At 38.9% G+C, this 23,839-nt stretch overlaps 1 protein-coding gene across 1 annotated transcript in view; it reads right to left on the bottom strand.

Annotated features, from left to right (window-relative positions):
- DHX32 (DEAH-box helicase 32 (putative)) overlaps window positions 1-23,839 on the bottom strand; it is a 27,086-nt gene continuing 3,247 nt past the window's right edge. The window contains exons 2-11 of the mRNA XM_009641080.2: window positions 23,427-23,620; window positions 21,607-21,979; window positions 18,717-18,962; window positions 16,401-16,500; window positions 16,112-16,270; window positions 5,675-5,866; window positions 3,841-3,990; window positions 2,540-2,730; window positions 1,499-1,680; window positions 1-212 (exon numbers count right to left, since the gene is read on the bottom strand). Of these exons, the coding sequence (XP_009639375.2) occupies window positions 20-212; window positions 1,499-1,680; window positions 2,540-2,730; window positions 3,841-3,990; window positions 5,675-5,866; window positions 16,112-16,270; window positions 16,401-16,500; window positions 18,717-18,962; window positions 21,607-21,979; window positions 23,427-23,620 (1,980 nt within the window). The 3' untranslated portion in view covers window positions 1-19. The remainder of the gene's footprint in view (window positions 213-1,498; window positions 1,681-2,539; window positions 2,731-3,840; window positions 3,991-5,674; window positions 5,867-16,111; window positions 16,271-16,400; window positions 16,501-18,716; window positions 18,963-21,606; window positions 21,980-23,426; window positions 23,621-23,839) is intronic.

Raw genomic sequence — 23,839 nt, 5'->3', positions numbered from 1 at the left:
ATGATAGTTCAGTCTAAAATCACTGAATAATACATCTTTGTTCAGTGGGAGTTTGGGGAAATTTTTCATTTTCTTTGCTGTCATTGTTAGTTTTCTGTTCTTCCTTCATGGTTGAAACAGGTGACAAGTGATTGATCACTTCCTGCAGAATATCCTTACTTTCACTAGGAGGAAGATTGCTAAAATAATACTGAGGTACCAGCTCCATGAATCTGGTGAGGAAATAAGACAAAACATCATTATTTTTTTCATTGAATTTTGAAATGTTTGAATAGCTGTTTCCAGGCTCGTACAAAAGACACCAGCAATGTGCTACAAAGTTGGCATTTCAACTCAAAACCAAAACTCTCTGCAAGATGTTACGGTAGTTTATGCTTTCAGTAGGCTTGTACTTAATGTACTCAGTCTACAGTTTGGGTGATTGTTGTTCAGTTCTCAATGCTGCAGATTGCATTAAATAGTCATTTTTCTGGATTTGAACATATTTTGGGTTCAACAAAAGTATGAAAAAGGCTTTCTGATAAACATTGAAAATAGAAAACCAAAACATTCTATGATTCTGTGATTCTAAAAGATAGGACAGTGAAATGTATATTCTCAGTGTAAAGAGATTTTTTGCAGAAAGAAGACTGTAGTCTTCTTGAATCCATGAACAGTTCATATGAGGTGATTTAGCTGGCTGGGCACATAAAACATTTTGAGAAAAAGATGGAAAATAGCTTTTCAGGGAAAAAAGACATTCCCAGCTAGATTAATCTGAGTTCACTGCTATGTCAACTTCTTCATTTTTTTTTTTTCTATATATTTTACCTTGTAAGAAACTTTTTCTACTTGTAAGGCATTTTTTCAATGGATGAATTGATTACAGTTGCAGTGGCAGACATTGAGACTTAACTTCAGTACCTGAACAGGTCAGCACATGTTAGGAAATAAAAAAGGCTGACTTAAATAATATTTTGTTTTGCATGAAATGAATAGTAAGGGCATGAGATCACAGTTCTTCCATTTTTTAATAGTTCTGAGCTCTAATTCAGTGAGTTTTCTGAATGAAAATGAAGACACCAAGCAAAGCTACACACAGTGTCAGAACGATACTGGCAACAAAGACATAAAATGTATTCTGCGTATATTCACTAGTAAATATAAAAAGTGGGAAAAACAACAACTTCACCATTTCAGCGATGCCAGCTCCTCTTGCTTGACTAGGTATTGAAGACTGTCCTTTTCTCTTATGCCTATTTTACTGACCTTTTTTTTTTTTTTTTTGCAAACCAACATTCCTACCCTAGAGTGAATCAGTTATGCTTGGAATGTTTTCTCGACAGAACCAGAAGATAGCTATTTTTATGACAGAGATAAAGGAAATGGAGATGTCCAGAGTTGACTTCTCCAAGCATTGCTCTCAATGTACCCACGCATCCTCACCCTGTCTGTGCTGAAGTAATGCTTTTGTGGTAGAGAGATGAGTGAAGGAACAGTTTCATCGTTGCTAACTTACAGATCAGGTGATATCTCAGAGACGACTCTGATGGAATTGTCTTCCGATACACTAAACTTGTGAAATAAAACCCACTCAGGAATCCTTCTGGTGTTGTAATACGATGAGAAAGGATGAAGCTGGGCCACTTGTCTATGTGTTAACATTAAGTAGTTACCTGAGCCATCTACATCACGAGCAATCTAAAAAAATTGCAGAGAGTTATCCATTACTTAATTGAACGTACAAGATGCATAGATCAGTGTTTGCCTATTATATTAAAACCGGGAATTAAACTTGTATTCAGCTACCTTCAATTGGAGAGCCTAAACCTCTTCCTAAATTTCTGTGGGAAAGCTAGGGACTAGCTAATACAAAATGAGGCTTAGAGTTAAAGAAAATGTCCATCTGTATATTTGAAAGGAAACTGCAACAAATGAGGGCAGCCTTATACAGTAAATATCTGAACTTGGCGCTGGGCTTTGAAGGGTCTGTGTGAAAACAGATGTATTCTTAAAGAATTACAGGACTTCAAAATACAGTATGTGGCTGGGCACTTGAAGTACTGTTTGGAGGGGTAATTCTTGTATTTAGGTGGAGCATAGTGATGTGAAGGGAAGCATGTTTTCAAGTGGGCATTTGTTTACATTTACAATTACAGCTGAAGTACCTCGTTTGTTCGAGATGAAGAAAACTGTATATTATATATACATATTCAACAAGTCAATTATCTGTTTCCAGGGTATTTCCACAAAACATCTTTGAAAAGGAAATCGTGTCTGCGAGAATATTACAAGTTAAAGAGTGTTTTGAGGTAAAAGAGTGCTTTGAGTGAAAGCCATATTGACAGTTTTCCTCTTGCAGTGAAGTGTGTGGACTTCATGCTGTGGTAGCTGAACACCAGAGAGAAGATTGGAATGGGCAGAAGTGTTTGTCTGATACACTGTGGAAGAAATGGCTTTTATCCTTTCTGATAATCGAAAGATTTCACTACCTAACTTAAGTTCTCTGGAAGCATAAGTTAACAATGCAGTAAGATGAAACCACAATATTTTTCCTTACGTGCATAAAGTATCCAGATAAGAGAGATTTCTTAATGTTTAGTATGTTTTCTTTTGATCCAAAGTCCGGTTCTGAAATGGGAAGTTCAATACGCTTCATAATCTCTACTAGTTCGGCTCTGATAATTTCTGCCATCCTCAGTGCAGAACAGCTTAGAAAATAATCACGACACCATTTCTCATTACTGTAATCTGTGGAGGAAAACACAGTATTTTGGCTTAAAGCAAAATCTTACTGATAGGTACTATCCGCAGATACTGCTCTGTAAAATGCTCTTTGACTGGTGCAATAGATTAAAAACATCTTGGAGTGAGTAGCTGTGTCAGAGCTGTCCAAAATTCTGATAACAAGAACCATGTGGACAACGTAGGCTTCTAGATCTTGCTTGTAAAGTGAGTGGGCAATATGTGATACCCTTACTTAGTTTTAGGGAAATTTAGATATACTTTCCTGAATAAAAATATTCAAAATCCCTTACTTGGTCTGTAAAAAGTAGTATCTTTGAATAGAATGAGTAGCAACTCTTATTTTTAGGCTTTCTGGATTCAGGCCAGGATGTGGAACTGAAATCACAGTTGTAGGGCTGGTGATGATCCTGCATGCTGGTAAAGGACAGGTTCTCTTGGAACCTCTCCTCAGCATTCAGCATGGCTGAACACGAAACAATCCTACTGTCCTGTCCGAAGTTTTTACTTAGTGTATGCAAATCTATCACTCCAGTGTCTTAAGTACTGGACTCAGGCTAAACGAACCTGAGCAAGGTCTTTGAGCATGGGAGAATGCTGTGAAGAGCTTCTGTCTGCTGTGCAGTCCCCTGGCTTTTATTTGGTTTCCTGTAAATGTGAACTTTACTACTTTCAATTTTTTCCCTTAAACTTTCCCTTTAGTTGACAGCTATCAGAAAAACACCAGAATTGTTGGGCTGCTGGTGGAATCAAGTCCCTTCTCAACTGTGTTTATGTTGTTTCACATCTTAAACCTGGGTCATGTGCTGTTACAGGAGGAACTGTCTTTCTGTTTTTGAACCATGTCCCTTCAAATGACAATAGTAATAGTGTTGGCGTATCCTTGTTCGATGAGGTATGCTGTCCTAGGTCACTTTCAATTAGTTAATAAGCTAAAACTAATACTCATTTGTAATGGCTACTATCTTAGGTTTCTCCCTTCAAATGAGCAATTCTGGAAAGAATCACTCGAAAAGGGGTTTATGAACAAAATGCCACCAGTGTTCGGGTTTTTGTTTTGTTTTTCTCTGAATTGGTTACAACATGCTTGATTTTGTCTGGTATGGGTACACTTACATTGGCTTGCAGAGCTTGCACTGGCTTCCTTGAAGGCATTGAAGATATTGATAAGAGTAAAGTGATCTCCTGCGGGATGTGAGAATTTTCGCCAGCAAGTAAGAGCAATCTCTTCTGTTCCAGGAGGTGCATGTAAGAAGCAATTAGGAGCTTAGGAAAAAATCAAGCCAGTGGTTATTGGGACATGTAGGTGCATGCACAAATAGTAACTCCACTGATAGTTTTCTTTCTTTTTTTCCTTTCTCCATTCCCTTTAATCTTCCAATGTTGAATAGCTGCTGAAGAATCTATTGCATTCACTAAGGTTTTATTTATGTGATTGTTCTTTCAATCTCCTGTTTAGTTAATTTGTGCCATAAACACAAAGAAGGTGAGAAGCTTTCTCCTAGACTGATGCCAAAAATGCTTCATAATGGCATGATCCAATTTATCCAGAATCCAAGCATATGGTTTCTTTAGTATAGAAAGAAACTAAACCTGTGGATGTAATGCTTTCATTTGCTCATATGTGTTTAAATTTGTGCCTTCCAGCGCATTTTACTTACGTTCTGGTGCTGTGCTACATAATTGCGTCTTCTGAGATTGCTGAGCTTTTTAAAAACTAAAATGTGCCTATGCTCAGTTGTTTACATTTGGTTTATGTACTTTAAGATTTTATCACAAGTCTAGGCCCGCTATTAAAAATCAGGCCAGCTTGAACATAAACCCAAGTTGTTCAGTAAGAAGAACTAATGCAGCTCGGTATTGTCGGGGTTTGTGTCCTTGCTGCCTAAGACTCCTCACCAATTTCTGGGCCTAGAATATTCCCTCTGGGAAAAGCACAATAATGCCATGCCAAAACATTCCTGCAAGCAAGGTTAAGCTGTGGCTGTTGAGCAGCAGATAGTGCTCAAGTGTTGGTTCTGTGCTAGGGTTATGCCATAAAACCAGTAGCATAGTGCTGTATGGCTAGGAGGCTGCTGCAGAGAGAAGCGAGACAGCTAAATATTGCTGGAGCCCACGTCACTGTGAAACACTGAGGCCTGAAAGAACCTAAGTCTAGCCCTGTCCTGCGCTATCTGGTGGGATCCTGAGAAGTCATCGTCATTATTTGCTACTTGAACAACTTCTACTCACCCTCCTCTTGGTTATCCTGAAATCTTCTAGTTTGTGCCTCTCTGGTGTATTAAGATCTCAATAGCAGCTTTCAGAGTGAATAGGTTTTAAATAGCTGGGGTTTATGTGTTGGTTTGAAAGCTTTGTCATGTCAAATGAAAGAGTTCTATAGTTAACAACCTTCTAATATAAATGTTCTTGCTCCAGACTTCACGTGTCCAGTGTTTGGGGCCGGCTGGTTTGTCTCACAGTGCCACGTAGGAGCAGAGTGATCCATCGGGACAGAATGGTATGGATACTTAAGGTTAGTTAGTTTTATAAAATACTTAAAGTGGAGAAACAAGATCACAAAGTAATTCTTTGTAGGTCAACAGTTCAATATTGTTTGTAATCAGAACTTCCCCTAATTTGCTGCTTCAGTCAACAAATGTACGGGAATATGAGATAAGAAAGTTCATTTTGAAGGGCTGTTCTATGTATGCTTTCTGACAAAAGGTTGGAAGTTAATGGGGCATCTGAGGCATGAAACTGGAGTGCTATTTATGAATTCATTGCTTGTGTTTGTTTGCATGCTTAAAGGAAAGACTTAAACAGCCAAAGATACCAGTTTACTTGAAATAAACAGGACATGAATAACAAAAGTTTGCGTTTGGGTTGCCCTTGTGAGTAGACTTCGAAAGAGCCTACGTGGATTTGGCAAGTGGCACAAGCCATGCGGTAAGACATGATTTAGGAGTACCTGTTACCATGGCCGCAATGGTGAGCATTTCATCAACGCACTCAAATTCACACGAAGCCAGAATTGACTTTGATAGTTGTGGATCCAGGGGAAATTCTGACATAATAATTCCAAATTCAGAAAGGTTTCCATCATTATCCAGGGCTGCTAGATAATCGAGATCTTCCAAAGCCTGCATCAGACTTTCAGGAGCTGATAAAAAGTAAAGATAATTCAAATTCTTGAGAATGGCTACATATAAATGAATGCCTTAATTCATTATAATATTTCAGTTGTATATTTCCTATGTGAAAATTACAGAAGTCAGCTTCTATCATTTGACAACTGGTAAGACGAAAAAGTAATAGAAGAGATGGACAGAAGGCTGAGAACATTCTTGAGGAAGAAAATAGGGGATAACAGTTAACAGGGCTGCAAATAACTTTGCTGATCTTTTTTTGTCAGAGCAGTTTTTGTCAGAAGTCAGGACACAGTGAGTGCTGAATGGTGTATTCCACCAAGACTATGTAAAAAAATTCCACTGTTGGCAATCTTCAGGTATTTTTTGTGTGCATGTTCGTTCTTTTTAAAGAGGGGTGGTCACATTCAAGGGGTGTTGAGAGATACACAACAGCTCTAGGAAAGAGGATTATAACCAAAAGACAAACATTTGCAGAAGTTGTAGCTGTCTTATTCTTGCATGTATTGGGACTTCTCTTGGTTGCCTTTTTTTTTTTTTAATTATTATTATTTTTGTACATAGTTTCTCATGATGTCAGAAGAAAAATGGGGACATAGAAAATGCGTCCCCAGCAATTGGCTGTACTTTTTCACTGCACAAAATCAAATGTTTGTTTTTCCCTTATTGTACATTATAACTTCCTTACAACCTACAGAAGTGAGAACAGTGAGGCAGAAAAAATGAGTGAATATAGGAAAATAATTAGGTAGGCCAAGAGACTAATTTGGGAAAAAAGTAGAAAATAAGTGAATTTGAGCCACACAGTGAGTAGGGAGCGTGAGTACAAGATGGATTGAACGGAGACAAACGTGACGGGTATCATGAGTTAGAGATTAGTATTTATAAGGTGGGGGGGGGTCTGAAAGAAGAGGAGAACTAAGACTGAAGTGATGGGGTTTGCATCTTCAACAAACGCCAGTGGAGGCCTGCCAGGAGTGTTGGGTAGGGAGGTTTGCTTCTGTATTTGTTGAACACTGAGCCGGCATGCGCTTTTTCTGAGGATTGCTGGGGTATCAACAATATATTCAGTTAATTGTTCAAATAATTCAGTTTTGATCAATGGCATGTTAAGCTTATTTTATGAGGAGTACCTCCACAAATCACAAGTGTGTCTTCCTCTTTCATGGATGAGGGTGAATGAAATCAACAACCCACAAGCTTTGAAGATAGAGCTTATACACACGGACACAAATATGCCTTTTTCATCAGTTATCATTACATCTCGTGAGTTATTTCTTGATAGACCGTAAGATGCCATTTGCAGTAGCTCTTCTGAACCTCTTAGCTGGATGGGAGTAAATAATGAAGGAGCTTGACAAAGACTCTTCTTTCTCATTAAATATCTTGCTGAATTTCTCCTTTATGTTTTTCCCCCCCCTTTCTTTTCTGCATCTGAGGCAGTGGAAGACAGAATCAGCTTATGTATACCCTAGCCCTATTACTATTATTGACTGCTTTTTCTTTTGATAGATGGTGCCAGAAGAAGGTGGAGTGTTATTCTGACTTTTTTTTTTTCAGCTTCCGAAAAAATCAGTCTTAAGTGTTTTCTCAGCGATGCTTTGCTCTGCTGAAAGAATGGTGTAATGAATTCAGACCCTCGTAGTTGCAGTGATAAGAAAACATGGCTGAAAGGACAGGATTAAGCAAATCAGTACTTAAAATGAGAACTTGAGCAGGTCTGTAGGAAATCTGCTGTTGATGAAACTAGGTCCCTTTGGCAAAGCAAGCATAGAAGAGCTTTGTGTGCAACCATGGAGGCTGCAGTTCTGGGGCTAGAGAGTGAACCTGAAAGCTGAGTAGAAGTTGTCGAGACTATACTCTTCAAAAAGTAGTTGGTAAAGCATGAAAGACATTGCTGGAAATCTGGGAATTCTTGAAGTGTGAAGGCTCTTTCTTCCCAGCTCTTTTCAAAGGTAGATTTCTATTCCAGGTCTTACTGTAATGGTCAGTATCTTTTATGAGTGCCAGTTCATTTAAATTCATAACTGCTCTCCTGTCACTGCAGGAACTTTCTCCTTATTCCAGTTTAAGGAACTGTTCGATATTTTTGTCTCTGTTTTATGGGTAACAAGTTAAATTCCAGTCCCACTGAAGCTGGTGGCAAAAATTCCGCTACAGCAGGACTTGGCCTCATCCCCAGCCAAGCATACCCAGCACTGGGAAACTAATGACTGCACTGGCAGTTTTTCAGGCTTCTGTGGGCTGCTGTCAGTTTGCACATTAATGTCAAAAAAAATCTCTAAATAAAAAACCAAAACACAACCATAGCTACCCACACAGGCAGGGTGTGTATTTGTTCTTGTATCTTCATTAGTAGATGACTAGAAATAATTTCTTGAATTCATTATGAGCAGGAACCTGTCTTTGGCAGGCTACTTCTGCATCACAAGGATTCAAAGCAAAGCAAGCCTTTAAGGAGCTGGTAGGTCACGTTTAGCCATGACGCCGCACTTCAGGTGCCCTGCCTTCCTGCAAAAAAATCTTGAGTTTGGGTTTTTACTTTGTTGGCAGTGAACTGATAGTTTATTGCCATCAATCTGTAATTAACCAGTTAGAATGAAGAAGAAAGTAAAATGTGAAGCAAGCAAGCACCTGTTGGTTTAAACTCTTCTGTTACTAATGTCTGAAGGGAAAAAATAGTTTATTAATTCACATTACATGAGCTTTTACAGAACTTCTCCAGCGTGTAAATCTGTTAGTGTTGTGACTTCACTTAATTTGAAAACACTCTCAGTTTTCAGAAAAAATCTCTTAAGAGTCTGTAAATTCCTGTTAAAATTGTGGACATGTTTCATTTCAGTATTAGAGCTCATATCTCTGCCTTTTGTACAGCAGGGTTCTGTCTAGCGAGAACATTTGTTATCAGACGTAGAAGGTTTAATGGGATAAAAGATGAGCCCTTGCAACAGCTAAAGCATCTGAGAAGAAAATACTTAGGAAGTTTAAAGAAATTAAAAGCAACAGCTGATGAAGAATAAGAGTCAGTGACAGGAAATAGGTATCAGTTATTGAAAATACAGGGAGAGTAAAATAGTCATTCAGACATATAGTAATTACTAGGAAATCATGGAAGGCTGATTTCCAGAAATCAACAAAGTAGTTTGTGCTAGAACTTATAAAATATATGGTTTTATGGCAGCCAATTTCAATCCCCTGATAGCAGCAGTAATTTGCATTTTTATGCCCTGGAGTTAGTTGCCTTGAGATTTATAAGCACGATTTACTTCCCTATTTTGCTATGACTGTTTAAAAAAAAAAAAAAAAAAAAGATAAAGAGAAGACTCCTGGAGCTTTATTGTGCTAGAAAGGACAAGATAGTAAAGGTAGGTTAGAGCAGGTGAAGTTACAGTAAAAAAGAAAAATAGAATAGGGCTTTCAGGTGTGGGCCTGCATTTTGAGGCACAAAATCAATAAAAAGCCATTGTAACAACAGCAAACGCTCATTTGAGAGTTCTTTATGATATGGTTCCTATTTAAATAAAAACTATGATAAAACAAAAGTAATGTAAATGTTTAGATATGGAAAGCTCCTCTTCAAAGAACAGAAACTTGCGTTGTCTTTCTAATGATTTCTAGCAAGCGTCATTATTTTTAGGGCTGCTTGCCAACACCAACTACTGCTGCCATCAAGGCAAACCCCAAGGCTTTGTGACTCGATTGCTGCTTTCATGGGAGCAAAGTTTAAAAGAAGCTCTCAGGATGTGTCCTGTGCTTTCAACAAGAAACTGTCACATCCCTGGAAGCTTAAAAGCTATTTCCGTATCTGATATTTTCTTTCCCTTGCCTGTGTTCTTTGGCTACTTAAGACTGGGTTGCTCTTGACTTGTGTCAGGAAATATGACCAGTTTTATATAAATACAGATCCTACTCTTGATCATACTTAAGCTTACTAAAGCAAGTATGTAGCTAAATGTTATTGTCCGTACTGAAATCGTTTATCTGAGAGTTTCAAGCTGACTTAAAATTATTTTCTTCGTTTCACAGTTTTTTTGTAACTTTGACAAGAACAGAGTAAGTTGCGTTCCTAAAGGTAGCTGCGTCTTTAGGCTTCAGCATCACATCCTACATGGCTGAAATGAAATTGCTTAAGGTATGATAAAATAAGTACAAAAGTATTATTCTTGTTGCATAAGGAAGCAAGTGATTTAGCAATTTGCTCGAAGTGTATATTAGAGATAGGAATGAAACATAAATTTCATGATTTTTAATAGTCCATTTAACTGCTATATTGTGCTTATCTGGAGGATATACAGGCCCTGTGTTCTGGTCTCCTAGTCTGTTAAAATGTTGAGTATGTAAAATACTTTTTCCTCGATCGATCTTTTCTTTCCACAGAAATAACTGTTATAAAGTTAGAGCTGACATGAATGTCAGGTGAAGGGATGTTGTCTTTAAAGAGCTGATTCACTGCCTGGCAAACCACAAGTTTTTCCAGCTTCTGTTAGGATTAACAGCATGAAGAACTGCCAAAGTAATTACTGCAGGGAGAATAGTTCTGGAGAATGGTGTTTTCTGTTATGTATTTTAACATTGCTCCTTGGATAGCAAACTGAAGATATGGAGAAATCTAGTGCCAAGTTTTCTTCAAATTATGGAAAGATTTTTCTCTTGCAAGGACAAGCTTCTGTGTGCAGGTTTCATCTTGATTCTCTCTTTTTCCCCTATAACTTTTGAGGTTGGATTTTTTATGAGTCTCTCATGCTCTGAAGCCACCAATTCTATAACTATTATTTTGAAATTATAGTTGATCATTAAAAATTACTTTTCCAAACTCATACTTTGCAGTCTTTCCATTCCCCCTTATGCTGCTTCTTCACTCCTCCAAGCTGGCTGGTAATGGTGCTGGTATTGTGCTTTTCTGCCAGCAAGGACAGCCAGGACAGAGGCTGACATGCATTTTCCTAACATAAATATACCCAGTAATATTCCAACCATTGGAATAATCTCCCCAGGGGAGGGGTTGACTCTGTCACACTGGACACTTTTAAGACGCAGCTGGACAGGGTGCGGGACCATCTTGTCTAGACTGGGCTCTTACCTAGAAAGGTTGGACCAGATGATCCTTGAGGTCCCTTCCAACCTAGGATCCTGTGATTCTATGATATCTGCACACCAGCGATAGCACTCACTGTTCAGTGAGGTAGGTTTCTGTCTGCTTTGTGTCATCTTCAAGGCACATACGAGACTGTGCAACAAAGAGTATAATTTAAAGAATATTATAGAGTGGTGTAAAAAATATTTGTCATCACTTCTGGTTTCTTTTGTTGCTCTCCAGTAAATGATATGAGAGTAGTCCAGCTTTAACTGTACTGGGCTACTCATTTTTGGGATGCCCTTTGTGATAGCAGCTCCCTGTACTCAGCAGCTGGCTCCATGCAGTGTGGTAGGTGCTCAGTTACTGGGCTATACAGACTGCCCTGGCTCCCATTCCTGATGCCTCTTGTCCTGTGGATATGGGACGGCTGCTAAGGGTGGGCTTGTCCATCCCATACTTTGCTGCCTGGGTTTGTTTTCTGTCTGGTCCTTACCTCCTCTGATTCCTTTTATGCTTTTCCACTCATCTGTGCAGTACAGACTATGAAGCATGTGGCCGTGTCTATGCTATCAGAAAGCTTTTCATCAGAAGATATATAATACTATTTAATCGATGAAATTCAGAAATTAAAACATCAAAGAATCAACGAGTGAAGGTAAGATAATAAATCTGCCACGAAGTCATCTCTGTTGAGCAGACCTTACATGGTACATTGAGTTTCCTTCTTTGACAGTCCGTTTCTAATGAAACAATATGCAAACAAATTATGTTTCTGAAACAACGGGAAAATATGTGCATGTATATTACTCTTGTTATTATGGATATTCTAGAAATATGTTCTCAGTGGGGTTATAATAGCATAGCTCTAAATGTCATGGTATCTGTGACCATCGACAAATATTTTAATCTGAAAATTGTTTATGGTAATTCTGTATGAATGCAGAATCTGCAAACTGTTGTCACCTTGATTTCTTACGGAAATTTTACATGGCTTCATCTTTATACTGATTTGCATAGTTTAAATAAGGATTTTCCAGTGATTTACAAAAATACATAATGTTGCTGCAAAGGAGTTCTTTTGTCCCATTATATAACACAGTAAAGATCTAGCTGATTAACTGATAAAAATGTAAACACATGCCTAATATAGTGGCACAGGAATTCAAATAATGCACTGCAGAACTGCAGTGCCAAATACGTTTTCATATGGCTCATGGATTCTAAAAAGGGTAACGAGTCTGCTGCATTTGCTCATCTCGATTATAGCATGAATTAAATGCAGCAGCTGTAAGCCTGACATGTTTGTTGCTTTCATAATGCAGTAATGAGTCAGAGTTAATCCAGGCTTTTATTTTTCCTCAAAGAACGGCAGAAAAAAAACTTGTTCACATTGTTGTTGGGCAGAAATAAAATGTTTTACTGATGTAATGTTTGTTTCTTTACTTATCTGCTGTATGTTCTCTACTTCATGTACAGGGAAGGGACTGTGAAGTACAGAATCCTAGAATTGTTCAGGTTGGAAAAGCCCTTTAAGATCATCAAGTCCAACGGTTCCCCTACCCCTGCCATCCCACCACTAAACCCTGGCCCTAAGCACCTCGTCTGCCCGGCTTTTAAATCCCTCCAGGGATGGGGACTCGACCCCTTCCCTGGGCAACCCCTTCCAGTGCTTGACAACCCTTTTGGGGAAGAAATTTTTCCTAATGTCCAACCTAAACCTCCCTTGGCACAACTTGAGGCCATTGCCCCTTGTCTTATCGCCCAATACCAGGGAGAAGAGACCAACACCCACCTCGCTCCCCCCTCCTCTCAGGCAGTTGTAGAGGGCGAGGAGGGCCCCCCTCAGCCTCCTCTTCTCCAGGCTGAACCCCCCCAGTTCCCTCAGCCACTCCTCGTAAGCCTTGTACTCCAGACCCCTCACCAGCTTTGTTGCTCTCCTCTGGACATGCTCCAGCAACACAACATCTTTCCTATAGTGAGGGCCCCAAAACTGAACACAGTATTCGAGGTGCGGCTTTGAATTCTTGCTGTGAATTTCAGTGTACTTTTGATTTGTTTGTTCACCAGTTCATGTCCATACGCTACTCTGTCATCTCGTTGAAAACATTATTTTGTTTAGGAGGAATTCACCTTGGGTTAAAAAGGCCCAAAGGCTCCATCTGTTTCAATTGCAAAGAAAACCCGAGAACGTTAGCTGAACAGAACCGGTATGTAGGGAAGCCTGTGGCGTGTGTGGCACATGGGAGATGCTGCAATGTTTTTACTCCCTTTGCTCAAAGAGAAATCAAATCCCAGGAGGTGAAGAGGCATGGAGTACTCAAGCCTAGGACAAACTCTATTGAGGAGAAATAGTAAGGCTGTTTGTGTTTTTAGTATCTATATGCTCTGAACAGCACTTGGTTTGGCCAGGTCAGATTTTGTTTGCTTGGATGTGGGTTTGGGGTTTGGTTTTGTTTTTTTTTTTTTTTTTTTTGTCCAGTTGATCTTGTGCCATGTTTGGTTGAGGGTGGACAAATGGCTTTGGATACATTGGTAGTAGATGTGAATAAGAACTGTTATGCCCGGGAGTTTTCTTAGAGTCAGAAGAGCCACAGGGTTTGTGTTGTGAGCTTTGTTGCTCAACTTTTTCACTTCAGTCTGTATACCACCTCAGAGACCCCTCCTCTTCCTCGGCCTTTTTCATGCCTTCAGGTACAGGAGGCTTATGCAACTAAACTGACTGCAGCCAAGATAATGAAGCCTTCTTGGGAAGCTAAAATCTCTTGCTCAAGAGACGACACTTTACGTCTCTAATGGCTCTTCTCTTTGCCTCCTCTTCAACGCTCTACCTAATCCAGAAGGTGTAACATCTATTTGACCTTGTGACTAGCAATGAAAAAGCTTCAGGGCTGCCCTTTAACTGGGTACCAGAGGTATTTGGAGCTGGGCAGCAAGGGCTCTGTGGTGTGACCTTCGGGTCAGTCTCTGCTTCTGCTGGAGGATGTCGTGCTCCTTAGCCACTGGAGACCTGTCTGGCATTCAGAATGCACGGCAGGTTGGGGCTATCTCAGCACAGAATGAAAAATCTTGGGCTTTCACAGGCTGAGATCATTGACCCAAAGCTCTCGGGAGGATGAAGGGCCCAAAAGAAGGTTTTATGGCTTGAAAGCTTGACATGTGTTTTGAATTCTGTAAGTAGGTCTAAAAGAATAACTAACTCCCCTTACAAATTTGCTTACTTCAGTATTTCCGTTTCTTTCAGACGAACATATTTCCACACCGGGTACTTCAAACTATTTGTATTCTGATAGCATGAGCTTTACAGTCATCTCTGGAGATTTATGGTAGGGATATAACTTAAGTGTTAGTAGGACAGAGGTTTGTTGCTCGCTCAGAAATAGGAAAAAGCGAGCCCCAAAGCAAAGAAAGCCAGTGAGTGATCTGTCCTAGGATGAAGGAAGAGTTGTGCTAGACAATTAAAGCAATGTTTCAAATGTTTAATTGTGTGGGGCCTTCAGACGGGAAGGAGACCAGGAAGTTGTGCAGACTTTCTCATCTCCTTTCAGTGGACCCCCTAGAGCGTTTGTGGGATTTTTCCTTTGTTCAAACAGTCTGTCTAACATTCCTCACACTGTTTCAGTAATTCCTCAAACTTTTCAATATCTTGACCTCACACTTTTGATCTAGTTAGCAAAAACATTTTCATATTTGATGCCCATCCAAGTAAAGCTGATGCATTCATCAAATGCCTTTACTATTTTGTACACATCAGCAAGATGCTTTCTTCAGCTGCATTATCTCAAAAAATACAGAAAAAAATTAGAATTCCTACATCTGTGAAATCCTTAAATGCCTCTAGCATTTCATTCTCTCTGAATACCAACTGTCTCCATTGTGCCTTTTAAATCCCAAAATACTGAATGCTTTTCCTAATGTAACTTTTCTAATTCATTCTGCAGTTCAAGAACAACTTTCTTCATATCCAGTAAAAGCACTAATGCATTTCAGAGTATTTTTTTTTTTAGTTAAACACTTTCTAAGTTGGGAGTGGAAGCCAACCGTATTCCATAACCATTTTCCATGAAGGTTTCCTAGATTCAACACAGGAGGTGACACTCACAGGGCCAAAATACTCTGATTCTCATCAGTCTTGAATTAGTTACCACTCAGACTGGCAATGTTTTTTCACATTTCTTTTAGGCATGTTTCGGCTAAATGAGCAGACAAGGGAAAAGTAGAATAAATTCTACTTAAAAATTCCACTTACAATCTGTCACAACATGGGGAATTAAACTCCTTATTACTGATAATACAGTGCACAACACATAGAAGACAAGTGATCATTCTAATTTTGGGCCTGTGTGTGAGGAAAGGGAGGATAATGTAAGAATTCTTCCTATTTGCACTGGAAAATTACCATAAATTAAGCTAGCAATAGGTCACGTGATGCCCAAACCAGTGAAATTAGTGCTATTTCACTCGCTTTAATTGGCTTCAAATCAACAGCAGAATTTGCAGTGGTACTTGGGGTTTGTGGTAGGTCAGAACAGAGGAGAAAATCCTTCTGTAGAAAAAGCCCTAAAATACGAAGTCAGAAAAATAATTTTAAAAAAGCAACCACTTTCTTCCCATGCATACCTCAAAACCGTATTCCCTGCCTAGTATTGAAAGTTTATTCATGTTTCTTTTTTAAATATCATCCTTAAGTAACAGCTTATTGTAAATTTGAGGTGGGAGATGCTGGGGGATAAGGAGAAAGCTGATTTCCTCCAAATATATCTCCTGGGTAACAACAGTAGTTTATTTGGTTTGTAAACTTTTGATTAAAGGAATATATTTTGTTAGATATCTGTACAATGCCTTGTACAATGGGACACAAATTTGCTTTGTGGGTTCCAGGAAAATAATATGAAACCTAGATGAGAAGATATTTGGAATATTGATTTCTTTTTTTTTTTTCATTCCAATTCCATTCAGATACTTTATGGTCTTTTTCAGAGCAAACAGTTCATACGCAATATCATTTTTCGAAGTGCAACTATTGCGTTGTGAAATGTTCTGGAAGGTAAGTGGTAAAAGCAGTGGCAATATTATTACAAGTACTTCAATAAAAAACAGTTCTGCAAATAACAGAACAAAATTAATCTTTAAATAACTGCAGAAATAATAACAAAAATATGGAAAATTGGTGCATCATCATTACCTGGCCTGCTTATGAAGTCACGGTGTCCAAGGCCTGCTATATCCATCCTCTTCAGGAAGAGAACCATGCTAGTTAGCTTTGATTCCTGTATTTTGGGTGGCAGATGTGGTTTCATTTCTTTGTATGTAAATTCTTCAGGATACAAGCAGAAGAGTTTTCCTGGAACAGATTTCAGGAAAATTACCTTTTTTTTCTTCTTTTTTTTTTTTTTTTTTTTTTTGCATTGCTGCAAATCAATTCTATTAATAATTTGAGCTAATGAATTTAAATTTTGAGCTGATAATTCTACCTGATGAAGACATGCCCAGAATTTGTTTATGCATCTCTGCTTGACTTTTGCTGATGGGCTGCGTTATAACAGAGTCTGCTCTGATTCTAGGATTGTACACCTTTAAATGAAAGAGATATTAAGCATCAGATAAGTAAGAGAAGACTACAAAAATATTAATGGTCTGTATTGAATTTTTGTCTAGGTCATTTTACAGCAAGCGTAGTAACAGTTTCATTTCTTTTTATACTGCATATTTCATCAGCTTGGAAATGAGAGCAGTCAGCGCTTTGATAAATCGACACTTTTTTTTGCAATAACTCTGTAAGTATACTCTAAGATAAATGTCTTTTTCTAAAGAACTGTACCTTACTAAAGCACAAAATATATATCTATGATATCGTCAAGAAAAGCGTCAAAAAAGTTTTTTTTTTTTTTTTTTTTTTTTTACTTCTTCCAATGACAGAATCCCAACATTGTCTGATAGTGTTTTGTTCCGTAACTCCAGGTTTTTGTCTTAATACTGAAATCTGTCAATTCAGAACAGGAGAGAAGGACTGGAACAGAGATTTATAATGCCCTGTTTTATTTTTTTCTTAATTGTACTTTATTTTGATTAATCTGAGGAGCAGATTCACTCACTGTTCTGCCCACCAGATGATGTCCGTAAGCTTCTGTAGTAAATGGCAAGACAGACAATGTCTGGATAAGGCAACTTGCTAGTCATGTCACCTGAATTGACCTTGTCTACTTTAAGCAGGGTTTTAATAAAAAAGATAAAATCTGCCTTAGTGCAGGGGTTCCTCCAGGTGAATAATATCCCAACTACAAGACATACACGGGATTTTGTTCTGCACAAAAATTTGACTGTTCCCTCTATGATCAACTGACTTTCAGCCATATGGATTGACTGTGAATTTGAACTGCTGAGGAGTGAATATTAGAGGGCTAAACTTTAGCCATTAGGACAAAATAATTGAATTAAAGGGTAAAAATTGCGTAACCGATAGAGGTGATTTGATGGCTGTCAGGACTGTGTTGAAACTGATTTGTTCCCATCACTTTATACTTCCGATTCACAGAAGTCTGGAAGTACTGAATGTTACTTCAGGCTTCAGATTACCGTGAAAGTGAGATTAATTTCTGTCATCCAAGACAACTGTAGATTCAGAAATAAGTTGGGTTATGCATGGTCTAATTGAAAACTGCTTTTAGGCTTTTGTTCATTTCACACAAAAGTATGACAGGGTTTTTTTTACCCTTGACTTCAGGCTGAGTTAGTTTATAACCTCCAAATGAGAACCCTTAAAAATGACAGACAGACACAGGTTTTTGCAATGCAAATGAGAGGCGCTGGTAGTTCCCAGTTCCCTGCACTACTCTCAAGGCTAATCAGGATTAATGATCATCGACCTAAAATTTTAGGAACACTTTACTTCCATTTTGGTGATTCAATTCTAGGTTATATAAAGCAACTGTATTACATTGTTTCTTTTGCCTATTACTGGAATATGTATTTTGACTAGCAGAACACAGTGAACAGTTACAAAGTAGTGTAGCGCAGCTTTCCGGTTCGCGTACTGACTCATTCCTACGTAGTCACTCATTCCTTTGTTTTGTATAAATGAAAGAAACTAAAGGCGTCCATTTGCAGCTGCACTGGTCCTTCCTAGGATGGGGTGGAAAACAAGAACTGAGGACTTACTTAGAATGACCTGTGAAAGGTCAAAGATTAATTCGATAAATTGCAGCATTTTGAGGTACTTAGATGGAAGCACGTATCCGTAAGGAACACAAGCAGCTTTAATAAGAAGTGGTTCCCTGTGTGAGCATCCCTTGGCGTTTATATGATCTGTGGCACTACACTGATTAGGAAGGAGTTAAGCAAGGGATGAGGTTAATCCACTAAACCAGGTAATCTGCCAATAGGTAGCCAAGAGCTGATTGTATTTCACTCTATGTTTAAGATACTGAAGACGTAATTAGGAATGATAGGCCAAAATTACGGTGAGATGTGGTTTGCAAATGGAACATGATTAGTTTGGTGCCCAAACAAGCGGCAGTTTCATCTAGGAGTGTTAATCTGGCTTTAGAATCTTGAAGGTTTTGTTTTCTGCCTGAATTTAGGAAGTAATTGTGTTTTCTTGCTTGGTTTTCCCATGTCCATGAAAATTGGTAATTTGAATGTTAAAAACATTACAGAATCTGACTTACAAAAGATCCTTTAGAAACCATTTGCACCGATCTCTTAGCTGCACATTTCTCCCTACCCCGCACTGAAATAAAGCTTATGCATAGTTCATTCTTGGCACACTGATTTTGGTTAACTATACTAACCTTTCTTCTTTCAACACCGACATCAATGACAAAGGTCACATTTTTAATCCAAATCAGAGATTCTCCAAAGCTTGTGGTGAGTACCACTTTTCTTCTGTATTTTTTGCAGCATTTCTGTTTGTCTTGATTTGGCTTGGGAATTAGGTCTTGTTTTGTGGGATATAAAGGAACTGGGATGAGTTCTCCAAGGTCAGGATTAAAATTAGGCTGTTCCTGTCTGATCATTTGGTAAGCTTTTTCAATTTCCTGTAATCAAGAGAAAGATTTTATTTGGTTTTTTACTTATGAAAAAAAGAAAGAAAAGCAAATATCAATATTTAAAACAACTTTTTTATTCTAAAATGAATTTTAACTATGTATCAAACTATAACAGCATTTAAATCTTGTATGATTAATAATTAAAGGGGGGAAAAAAAGGAAAAAGAACTGTGTATGAGAATTTACCAACTGTGTCCACTATCTATAGAGCCAGGGAAAAGCTGGGCTGTTTATTGAAATGTCTTTTTTTCCTCTGCAGTTTTCAAAATAGTCTTCTCTAGCTTAAATTACATCTAAACCAACCTCCAGGGAAAGACAGATGTGCAAAAATACAGTATAGGAATAACAAGGCTGAGAAATTATGTAATGGTCGCTAAACTTTATGTGTATAGGACACGTAGGACGTAGCCACATCAGTCACTTAGTGCCAAAGAGTTTGGTGCAAGCTTGTCAAAGGGCTGGTAATGCTGTAGCTGATACTCGGGTACCCCACTGGTGTGCCCAAAATGTTTTCTCTTCTGCTGGCACCGCAGCTATGCCCGCAGGCGCCCTGGGTGGCAGTGTCCCCCGGGAAGTGGCTTCCCCCCTACGTGTGCACCTGCACCGCTGGCGGGGAGCGATGTGGATGGGTGCTCCTGGGGTCGGAGCAGATCACAGCAAATCGCTGTTCTGACCCTCTCCAATCCCTACTGTCCCCATCGCTGGAAGGGCTGAAATGGCAGAGCCCCTCTTCGGGCCATTTTGGAAACTACTCTTACGTTCCTAGTCCAATTGCAATACAGAAAAAGATCAAAGTATGCAGAAACCTCCCTACTTTACCTCAATTATTATGTTTAAGAAGATATAAGTATTGTAAAGGTTTTTATTGTGGTTTTTTTTTCCTCCCATAGTGATTAATAAAATCTGGGAAGACTTAATAAAGTCAATAAAAGGTGTTAATGGAACATCACCTTTAAAACAGTCCACAAATTCAGAGGTCAAATATAAACTGTAGGAGAGTTTTTTTTCTTGTTGTTTTAGTCTTTTTTTTTTTTTTTTTTTTTAAATACAAACCACTTTGTGTTGTGAAGGATGTTTTTTAAAGGTATACAAAAATAATTCATAGGCTCCTTCAGTTCAAACGGGATTTTTTTTTTAACAGCATTTTTATTAGCAAACATTTTCCGAAATTGAAAAAACAGATTGAGTTTCTATTTGAGAGTGCCACTACATTCATAGCAGTTATGGGTTGAAAGTATTCTATAAAAATTCTTATAAAGATATGACAGTGACATCTAATAGCGAGGCTGGCACCAAGACAACACATAATGTTCTTAGTTTATTCATATTTTTTTTCACTTTAAAAGGCAGTTGAGTGCTAGGGAACAGTGAGCCATTAGCAATATGAAACTTTAAAGGGCAGTTAAGCAACGATGTATGGGATGTGACCTGTGCAGTAACAGTTCATAATGAGTGTTTTGTTCATCGTGAGAGAGAAAACCAAGTAATCTCGGCAAGAAAGAAACTATTTTTGTATTGCGTGGGACTTGCCCATCCAAAAAAAAATTGAAGCAGAAATAACACTTTGTTCCCAGCCCTTTGAAATAGAAAGACTCTTGTGTTTTCTCTCTACCATTACCTATTGTAAATATGGGAACTGATACAGAGAATTCATTAATTCATCATTTGTAACATTTGTGTCCATAAAGTTTACAGCTGATTATTAGCATTATTAAAAGTGTTACATATCCATGCCCCTTTTTACAGGGAAAAGCAATGCTACCTGACTAGTTTGTGGTAATTGATCTTTGCATGTGAAAAGTCATTATCTCCTGGAGCTATTAAGGCGAATTTGTTTTTCTAAAGGAGATTTAATGATATAAAGTGGAAGGTTGAAGATCACTATCAGGAAATAATAATAATTCATAATAATTTCAAGTCTTAAAATGCTTATTTGATGGGAGATTACTTTGACAGCTATAAAGCAGTGTGAAATGTTTCTGAGAAGGACATGATAGTGCAATCCTGGCAGCAGAGAATTTAGGGCATCTCTGCTGTCTTCGGGGATTCAAAAATGCCTCTGTTCAGAATAGCCAAGCCCATGCAGATTCCTGGGTTACCGTTTCCCCTCCGGAGTGATATCTGCCTCCAGCTATGGAGTACACAAATGTTTGTGTAGTTTGGGAAGTTTGCAGCCATAAAGGAGAGTGCAAATGGAAAGACTGTGTAAGCAGGTTTAAGATAAAAACATTCATGTGAAGTAGGACGTTTATGCAAACTGGACACGTGTCCATTCCTGCAAAACAGGGATGACACCAGGTATGGTACACCCAATGCCAGAACAGGTTGCAATGCATTAACACCCTGCTTTTATGGCCCTTGTGCTGCTTTTTGCATCACACAGAAGGACACTGGCCTTTCTTTAAGCCTACAGAAAATCTGATAGTACCTTGTATTGGTTTATGCTCTATATGTATGATACGGCATTATATTTACCATAACATTTTTGTAGGAAAAACCTGAATTGGTAAAAACTGGTGGCAGTGTCCAGTGTCTTAGACTGGCAACAAGGTATTTATAGGTCCTATAAAAACACAGATGTGAATTGTTTCTTGATTAAAACCAGAAATATTGGAATCGGTTCATAACTTACTTGTTCACATGCCAGAAAGATCACAATGTCACCCTTCTCTTTCGTATGGTGTATCTCAAAGAGCAGCCTTAGTGCAGACAGAAAGTGGTCTTTCTGAACGCCGCAAGAGTATACAACCTCTGCGTGGTGTTTGTTTTCCACCCTCACGAAGGGGACGCTGCCGTAGTAATTCTGCAGTTTGCTGAACATATGAGGCGCAGTGAGTATTACCAGCCTCAGCTCTGGTCTTGACATCAAGACGTCCTTAAGAAGGCCAAGTAACGCATCCGTTGCAACAGTTCTTTCGTGCACATCGTCCAAGATGATAACACCATAATAGTTCAGAAGAGGCACAGACATCATTTCCCTTTGTAGCATATCATCTGTACAGTATCTGCAACACACAAACAAAACTCTACAAAGTTTCTTGGAATATTCAGATTTGTTTGTAAGAAATTAATTCAGGGTCTCGGGGACAGCTTGGCTCTTCCTGTTGTAACAAGAAAGATTTTATAAGAACAGAGAGTCTGTTTTGTAGACAGTATCACAGTCTGAACTACGTGTTTAAATCCTTCTTTAAGGAGCCAGAAGCTCGATGTAATTCAATGACTCCAAGTGGCACTGTGGTTGAAAGGATGCTCTAGGCAAAAGAAGAAATGCTTCTGCCCTAAAATCATAACTTATATTGCCTTTCATCTTCCAAACTAACGAAGCATATTGCATGCCATAACCAATTCTTGAGCTAGGAGCTAATACTTTTAGATGGGGGAAAAAAGGTGTACAGGCGCACGTGAGGCAGTGCTGAAACCGGGATGAGAGGCTAATTCACACCGTAAAGCCCTCCTCACTTTTATCCCTGTTATTCCTGCTACTGGAAATTTTTTAAAAGGATTCTTTTATTTTTTTTCCCCTGTGTTGCTCAGCAGGACTTTGGATTCTTGAACCAGGTTTCCATGTGTGAGAGGATAGGATTCGTCTCTCGTTCACATCGGGAGCTGCTGCAGGAAGATGTGCTGCAGGATGAGGTTTACAGAATTCTCCGTGAAAGAGAAAGGACACGCAAAAGAAAGAGCAGTTGAACTTGATCTCCCAGTGAAAGTGGTGAAAACAGTGGCTGGGAAAAAGGCTTATGATCCAGATTTTATAGTTTGTGCCTGCCATGTAAAGGAACCAGAGAAAATCACTTTCCTAACTTTCAGAGAGACTCAAAATCTGAATCCCTGTGTTGCTGCTGTCACCTGTCTATATTTAATATATTAAGTGCATTTCGTATATCTTAAAAACCCTCCTAAATGCTTTTTTCTCTTGTGACTGAATGTCCCCTTTTCTGCCCGTGACTTTTGATTGCTTTTAAATTCCAGCTTTACTTTGTGATCGATTATCCCATGTTCTCTTATGGTAATGAACATTCCTGCAGTAGAAAACAGAAATAGCAGAATAATATGGAGGTTACTGGGGTGCTTAATGAAGTTTTGCACGAACAGTGACCTTGCCCACTTAAATTTCTACTGCTATTTAGGACAGAATACCTCCTTCAAGCCTTTTAGAGCTTATTGATTAATCACAAAATCTCCAGGATCTGCATTTTAAAATATTATACGCAACTTTGTAAAGCAGCGGTGGTGGTGTTTTTCTTTTGTTTTCATACTGTATGCAAAAATCTTTTGCAACTACAGCAATGTTTCCCCCTACGTTGTGAGGTTGTCTCTCCTGACCATGTTAGTGGAGTGGTGCAATGAAGAGCCTAAGGACTGGAGCGCTGTCAGCTGCAAACTTTTGCACTTGCAAACAACTGTGAGCTGCATATTAGTTTGAAGGCATTAAAACCCAAACACACAAACCTCAGGATAGTTTCTGTTGTACAGCAGCTTTCAAACGGGATGAAATAGCCCACTTCGTGGCCAATGTTGACATCCATTTCATCAGCTACGCGCAGTGCCAGCCGCACCGCTGTCTGCTTGTGTACCTGGGTGCATACGACTACACCGTGTTGATAGCGGACAGAAAGGCAATACTCAGCACACCACTGAGGAACCTGTAAGTAAATGAGAAAACAGATGTATCTGGTATTTAACATGTTTAGCAGAGACTGTAATGCAAAAGAAGTAGACAGTGTGGAAGAACTAGAAGGCACCCTGGCTTGTATCAGGAGTGGTGTGGCCAGCAGGAGCAGGGCAGGGACCGTGCCCCTGTGCTGGGCACTGGGGGGGCCGCCCCTCGACTGCTGGGGTCAGGGTTGGGCCCCTCCCTCCCC

This window comes from Egretta garzetta, unplaced genomic scaffold (genome assembly GCF_000687185.1).
Source record: "Egretta garzetta isolate BGI_Z169 unplaced genomic scaffold, ASM68718v1 scaffold386, whole genome shotgun sequence".
Taxonomy (NCBI): domain Eukaryota; kingdom Metazoa; phylum Chordata; class Aves; order Pelecaniformes; family Ardeidae; genus Egretta; species Egretta garzetta.
This window is presented reverse-complemented; position numbering and strand designations above follow the sequence as displayed.